Raw genomic sequence first — 8,133 nt, 5'->3', positions numbered from 1 at the left:
GATCTACAAGAATCGCGCACATAGATTGCGCTGTGGTCAATGTTAAAGAACGTTACGTTTAAAATAAAGTACCACTTAAGGAATGTGAGCTACGAGAGAAAGTGTTTTTGACGCACACGATATATTTGAAAACTATTACTTGACGTTTATCTACTTTCTCCGTCTTGCCGTTCACAAACACACAATAAATATTTAGCACCAATCTAATATAAATTCAGATTGATAATTTACAGCCGTTCTAAAATCAGCTTCGCCCCGATCATTCTTTCTTTGAGAATCTTTTGCCACTTCTTTTCCAAAAGTGGTGAAGTGGTGATGTTAGCCAGGTTGTAACGAGCGACCAAAGTAGAAGCAAGATAGATCATGTGTAGTATGGCAGAATAGCATAGGAATAAAAATGAAAAGAAAGTGAATCATTAAAAGATAAAAACGTCCCTGTCCCCTGAATAAGGTAGGGGAACAAGAGGCCCCCAATAGCGGGGGCCATATTAAAAAAAACCAAGTCGAAGTTCAACCCTATTGGTCACTCTTGAGTCGAAATGCTGAACTTTGTATTATCGAGGAATGACAGCGCACGCCGAAGTTACCCAGAGGGGCTCCTTGAGTCTAGTCAGTCCGGGAACGTCTGCCTTTGGGATATAAAAGCTCGGCCTCTCATTCCGGCGAAAGTGTAGTAAGTACCAGCCCGTGCCGAGACTTCACAGGAAGCCCACGGACTTTGCTTAGTTAAAAGAAATTCCTTCTGCTCAAAACTGCGCAATCTGGAAATCTCACTTAGGCAGCAGTGTTGGGCAGGTCAAAAAAAGACCGTTAATACAGGATTTACAAGTTAATAAAAAAAGTTCAGTTTTGACAATGGTTTATAAAATCTGATATAAAAATCAAAATTAAGTTTTAACAATTAACCGAGTAACAGTTTTACATACCAGTTCTAATTAAAACAATGGAATAACGTTTCGGTTCTGTACCGTACATATACACAAATTGATATTGACATTTATGTTCTCTTACTTAAGGTTCAAAATTGGTTACACGGTTTTTTTACTGTTATATTATCTAAGAATGTACGACCTTATTCGGGTTTTACTCGATGTTTTTATTAACGAGAAGTTACCTCTTTAAGATAGCTCAAGTAACTTTTTGTCTTATTATATATATATGTCTCGTCTCGTGTGTCTTATTATATATTATCATCATCCAAACTTAATTCTGTTATAATTAAAAAGGAATAATCTAAAAACAAAAAAATAAAATAAGTAATAGGTATTATTTTTATGATTTCAACTTTTAAAAATTTGGACAAGACAAAAAATCAAAGATCTATAAATGTTATATCTATTATCTCTTAATTGAACTAAATACCACAGTGTATCTACAAAAGTCACTTAACGCAAGTTAATTAAAAAGAAACTTGTTAAGTAACTTGTGTTACTAAATAACAGAAACTTAACTATATTACTTACTTAAACCAAATGTAAGGTTTACAATAATATTTAAATGTTCTGACACCCGTTCCAATTTAAAATGTAAAAAAAAACTTTTAACAAAAATTGAGGAACTATATATGTTACAAAATCGGGAATTCAACTTTTAGAAATCTAAAAGTTGGTTCTACTGATAGTGGTATTAGTTTTATTACAAAAATTACTTGCCAAAGCAGATTCTGAAGTAGTATTTCAATACTTTACGTAATAATATTTATAATTTTGGAGACGTTGCTAAATATTATTGCACTGATAGCAAAAAAATCCATAGACTAAAGAGTAATTTACAATTTAGTATTAATTGCAATTTACCGCCTATCCATAACCAAATATTATATTTAAGTATCATGTCCATATATAACGAGGAACTTTGTCAACCTCTTACAGTGATACATGCACGCTTAAAATGTTTTAAATTTTTTTTCTTATAAAATTCGTAAAACTTTTAGTTTTGTACATTTACGATATCCATTATTACATTAGATTACATATCTTACAATAAATATAATTTTTATTATTTTTTATAGTCTTTTCAAAAAGCTATATCACATTTAATTACAGTAGGCACGATTTTAACATGTAATATTAACTATGTATTCAGTGACCAACATCGATTATTTGACAAAGTCCCTCACAGATGGCGCAATATCTTGCCCACACTTGACGACGGTACGTCAGACGTGACGGTCGTGTCGAGCGGGCGGCACAAGTGACATGGGGCGGGGAGACTCGAGTTTACTCTTATGGGTAGTCGGAGCTAAATCGTCATTTTCGTGAAGCCGTGGTGGCACTATTGGAACTGGAGCCGCATCCAGCACTAAACCACGAATGACCTCCGACACACACGGCCAAGGCACAATCCTGAAAACATTAAAAATAAATAATTATATAGAAAATAAACCCTTTGATTATAAGTGGTTACTGAATATTAATTTTAAGTACACCTAATAGTTACTTTTTTCATAAATAACTTTTTATGAAGTGGGGTAACCAAGACCAAACAATCTTGACTCAAAACACGTTAAACGCGTCAAAAAATATTTTCTAAAAAAAAACAGTGGCCTAAAATGTTTACACAGCAAATTAAATGCAGATATCATAAGTTAATGATAAAAAATACATGTATACATCTCTAGGTAAATAATATACGCACATATTTAAATATATTTGATTAATATATAATAGTTCAGAAATTATCATGGAAGATGTAGTCGGAAAACAAAATAAAAGATAAAAGAAATAAATTAAAAAGATAGCAGTACGTTTGCTTAATGCATCAATTCGTTTTCAACATTATTTAATTATTATTTAATAGTAAAACATACACGTATAAACAATTTTAAGATAAACCAGATTTTCTTTCGATTATGTATATTTAACCTAACCAAAAAAATCAATTACTAATTTAATGATGACAATAGTAATTATTATCAAGCATATGTTTTTTGCCAAAATTGGTTAAATATAAAGCAGTGAAATATTTTTATATACAAGACCTTGATGCAAGTAATATGAATTAAATAATTACTTCCAAAAAAAAAAAATTCCAAATTACTTTTTCCATATTTTGATACTTGACTAAAAACAATATTATAGTAAGAAATCAAATTAATTACCAACAGATTATGTCGCAGTTTTTTGTGTTCTTAACGTTTCGAATGCTTCGCCGCACTCAAGGTCACTAGTAAGAGTTATTACCAGTTTTATTTCATAAACGTTTGCAAAAATCTAATAAGTCTTTATACAAGATGATTGATTATAGATATAAAAGTATTGAATGGGTGAATGTATAGCTCATTGGTTAGCAAAAACCTTTAATTCTATTAGAATGCGTCACAGGACAATAATTTCTGGCTCTACAAAGTCTGCAGGGATAGATTATAAACAATAATTAATTTAAATGTATAGTAAACCGAATTTAAAAAACGCTTTTTCTTACTATATTATTATAGCGAGGCATATTATTTCCGAAACCTTTAATTTGTCTCTAGAGTGTTTCATACATTAATTGACAGCCAAAAAAGGTATACATTTACTTCCTTAAAGCTTTTACAAACACAACCAATTATTATGTATGTATACCTTATACCGTATATATTTAATTACAGGATGTTAAAAATGAAATTAAAATACCAGGGATAAAAATGTCTGGTTTAAGAGTTAAATGGTAGACAGGTCTTTTAATGTTACAATAGTTAATTTAATAGCAATAAAAGCTCCGGTCATAATGGATGTATTACCATTTGAAAGGCATCAGTAGTCGGAAGTAGCCCGGCATAACTGCCAGGTGCTCGTTGGTGCGGATCGCAAACACCACGCGGTCGGCCACCTCGTTCGAGTTCAGTTGCGGCACGAACCTGTTGTGAAGTTTATTTCAATTTAAATAAAAAATCTTTGTTCATCATTCGACAGATTACATCTCCGTTCTTCTCAAAAGAAGAATCTCAGAGAAGAAAGAATTTAAGAGGGGATGTGATTATTTTTTTAATAATTTGAAATTATATATTTTAATAAATTTAAAAATAGTCTTAAGGCATCTTTCCCAAAGTGTAACACACTTACTTCTTCCATGAGGTCATTTACCATGTAATAACTAACTAACGCACACAAACATTCTTTGACTTTTTTAAATTCTACAATAGAAGTTTTCTGCACATTTTTTGAAATCCTATTGTAAAAGCGTGTACATTACTCATAAAAAAGTTTGCCACATCGAAGAATCTTAAGTGCAAATAATTTGTTTTTGCTTCTAATATTTACACTGTGAATTTCGTAGCCTACTGGGAAAAGCAATAATGTTTTTGTGAACATACAATTTATTTTCATTCACGTATTAAGAAGCTACAGTAAATATGTTAAATATTACAATTTTTTTTCTCATAACACTACGGTTTAAATTGTAAATGTTTCAATGAATATCATTTTACTGTTCATTGTTGCTGTCTTTCTGCTGAACCTTTGTCTTTACATCCATATCGACAAACAGTATTTATTTTATGTATTTATTTTTATTTTATGTGAACATAGCCAAAAAGCGGTGACAACTTGGGAAAATATTTTGATCAATGGAAAGGTAGACGGACGGCGACCACGCGCTGTTTCAACCGATCCTCAGCAGTAAGGGATACAACTCAAGGAGGAGGTTATTGTCTTTATTCATAAATGGTTTTATAGTTTGAAACACTGCTGTGCTATACAGAATCTTCTGTTATAAAAGACCGTGCAGTGTCGAGTTTGCGGTTTACGCTTTCATACATTTGCATACCACTGTATGTCGACGCTAATAAAAGTTTATGGCATACAATGCGGGACTACCGCTATCTTTCAAACGCTGGATTTCTGGATTATGAATAAATTAAGCAATGTTTATTATCGTCTAGTGACTAGATTTATGGTGTTTGGACATAAATTTTCTGCCTCAAGTTTTATACAATTTTCATGAACAATAACTATGTGGATTATTAAATTTAATATTGTACTTTAATTTAATAAAAAATCTGACTACATAATTTTTTATGTTATGTAAGAGACAGTACTTTTTAAATTTAAGATACTCAATGTTGTGTATCATATTTTCCATGCTAACCTGTAATTATTTGCCGTGTAATATTTTTTGGAAAACATAAAATGATAAGATCTTACCTTGAATTAACTTCCTCAAACATACCAGTGGAGCGTATGAAGTAAGGGCATATAAGTGAAGTATGAACTCCCTTTACGCCACGTGATTCTAATTCAAGTTTTAAGGCTTCATCAAAGCCGCACGCGGCGGCCTTAGACGAGCAATAATCTACTAGCTTAGCCACGCCAACATGGCCAGCCATTGACGCAATCGTTACTATATGCCCATTATTGTGTTCAATCATGGCGGGCAGGAACGCTTTCACGGTCTGGAAATAATGAAGAGTGTTGTCATTTATATTATATTTAATCCTTATAAACAAGATCCTTGTAGCAAAATTGACGGACAGCCATGAAAGAAATGGGATCGGACACAATTATTTTCACTTTTGTTTCTGTGTTTGTTCGTGCAACCATAGCTTAAAAGGTCTATGAGTACAATTCCATGAGTTAGTTCCAGTAAGACGGAGCCATTTGTCATACATCTAATACCAAAATGGAGATCGTAAAGAAATGTTACCAAGAAAAGTCCTATCGAAGAGTGACATCTAATAACCACCACAAAGCCCAAATTGTCGCCATGTGATTTATTTTTATGGGGACATCTCAAGAGCAGTCTTCAACAACACACGCGAGGAGAAATGGCGGCGGTTCCAATATCTACATGCTACCGTGTTTTTGAAAGCCCTTAGTGGAAGATTGTACAAAAGGTCCAGAGCAATAAAATTTTCCGATGTTTAATAATAAATAGATATTTGTATGTATTTATTAATAATTTTCAAGCGAGAATTTCATTATGTCCCTTCGAATATTTATGTATGATGGTCATCATCATATATACCACATGTCGCCGACAGACGTCCATTGCGAAGCAAACGCCTCCTCCAAAGATCGCCACGATGATTGGCCTTTTGCTTCTCGCATCCAGCGACTTACCGCGACCTTAACAACTTCCTAGTAGGGCCCCAGTGGTAATAAATAAATATTTATTCATATTAATGCAAATTATTGTTTTCATTTCAACGTACCCAGAAATGAGCTAATACGTTGACATCAAATGTCCTCTGAATGAGGTGGTCCGGTGTGTCTAGGAAATACTGCCCTGATACGACGCCGGCATTGTTGATCAAGAGGTTTACCTTGAATTTAAAATATGGATATAAGATTTCTGTTTTAGTTTATTATACAAATCGTTGGAAAATTATGTTTTTCTCGTGTTATTTAAGTTTCGTTAAGTAATTAAATGACCGGTGTTGAATATTAATATGTTGTTAGTAGTTGTAACGGTGTTAAATTTGTCAAATTCGTCGTATTCGTATTCCGTTGCTAAAACTAAGAAATAAAGTTGGAGATAAGGCTATGTAGCATAAAGGAGTTATACAAAGCATCGACAATATTACATAGAAAACTAATAACATAAATGACAACATCGTTTTTTTTAAAATTATTTACCTTTTATATGTACATAAATTCGTACATACAAAACGATCCATTATAAAAATCGTTTTTAGTTAATTTGGTAAATCTAGTTCTTGTCTCCAACCTTTCAGCATTGCGAAGAATTTTCTTAACGTTATAAACTCTTAACGTTATAAATGAACTTTATCAGAATGATAATCTGTTATTGGGTTTTGATTGTTTTATGCATTTTATATAAAATAGAATTTAAGAAATTTGTTTTAATTTATGTTACAAGTATTAAAAAGTTAACGAAAGAAGTTGAAAGTAGACAGATATAAATCTGTGAATTTACTTTCAAGTTCGCAGAGTACGTTTTAATAAGGTTGTATTGGAAAGTATCCGGCAAAAATTTCTTAAGGACAACGACTTTACTCTCGCTGATCAACAGCTCTTGTGAAACATCTTCGAAATATGATTGGGCACTTCTCTTTATTACATTTATTTGAATTTCGAAACCGTTTAATAAAATAACGAAAGTGCGTATAGTAAAAAAATGTACCTTTGTATGGTCAGTTAAAAAAATCTGTGTAGTTTTACATCTAAATGCAAAATTTTACTTCTCTGTTTATTGTTTCTTAATTAGTTTTAATCATGCAATCCATGATTTCTGCTTTGATACGTCAGTTTTATTGTTTGCACGAGCGTAAACATTCTTTAACATTATCCGTCACTGAGCTCCGTTTGGCCTAGACAAGAGTTTATTAAACTCTGCATAATATGAACTCGTTCAGTGATTTATTTGCTGCTGCTAACCGCATTTCATATTTACATTTCTTTAACCGCTAAGTTTATAAAATGCCCTATAGGTTTTTCTGTCTTATAAATTTACTAATTCTTTAATATAATAAAATAACTTAAACGATGTCTTACTAAGAATGCGACACAATATGTACATAAAATCTAATAACTGTATTTTTTAACATGTTATCTTAATTTCTAGAATTACAGAGGACTGTAATACCTTTTGCCTACAGCGTATGCTAAATTCAAACTATAAATTTTTAAAATGCAAAGAAAAAATGAAAATACGTAAACTCAAAGGCATAAGAAGATTAACGAACATTTATTATTACAAAAAACAATTAATTTATTAATGTTAAAATCTTGCAATGCATGTAAAAAATAGAGTATAAAGCGCAAATGACTCACCCTTCCGACTTCTTTGTGTACAGTTTTCGCTACTCTGTAGATGTCATCCCGGTTGGCTAGATCAACAACATACCCGTGACATTTACCTCCAATTCCCTTGACTAGTTTCACAGTGTCTTCCAAACCTGGGAGTATCATAAAGTGGATTAATAATATTTAATTAATAAAACATATAAAAGATATTAAAAAAGATAATTTTATATATTTATTATTATATAATAACTTAAATAAATTTCCACGAGTGGAAAAAAAATTTTGTATCAGTAGCCGGTTAACAAATTTTTTATCATTTTAATTGTCTATAAGCAGTATAATGATTCTAAACTGGTTTTGTTGTGTCTAAAATTAAAATTGAATTCATGCATTAATTATACTGAACGAACGTTTATATTGAACCAATGTTTTCTTACTAACTTAC

At 31.6% G+C, this 8,133-nt stretch overlaps 1 protein-coding gene across 1 annotated transcript in view; it reads right to left on the bottom strand.

Moving 5' to 3' along the window:
- Nucleotides 1–868: 868 nt before the first annotated feature.
- Nucleotides 869–8,133, bottom strand: part of LOC137918710 (estradiol 17-beta-dehydrogenase 11-like) — a 34,675-nt gene continuing 27,410 nt past the window's right edge. The window contains exons 3-7 of the mRNA XM_068761590.1: nt 7,716–7,840; nt 6,134–6,244; nt 5,127–5,374; nt 3,725–3,841; nt 869–2,345 (exon numbers count right to left, since the gene is read on the bottom strand). Of these exons, the coding sequence (XP_068617691.1) occupies nt 2,159–2,345; nt 3,725–3,841; nt 5,127–5,374; nt 6,134–6,244; nt 7,716–7,840 (788 nt within the window). The 3' untranslated portion in view covers nt 869–2,158. The remainder of the gene's footprint in view (nt 2,346–3,724; nt 3,842–5,126; nt 5,375–6,133; nt 6,245–7,715; nt 7,841–8,133) is intronic.

Source organism: Battus philenor, unplaced genomic scaffold, assembly GCF_028537555.1.
Source record: "Battus philenor isolate CCGP_79_NKW_IND1 unplaced genomic scaffold, ilBatPhil1.0.hap1 SCAF_15, whole genome shotgun sequence".
Taxonomy (NCBI): domain Eukaryota; kingdom Metazoa; phylum Arthropoda; class Insecta; order Lepidoptera; family Papilionidae; genus Battus; species Battus philenor.
This window is presented reverse-complemented; position numbering and strand designations above follow the sequence as displayed.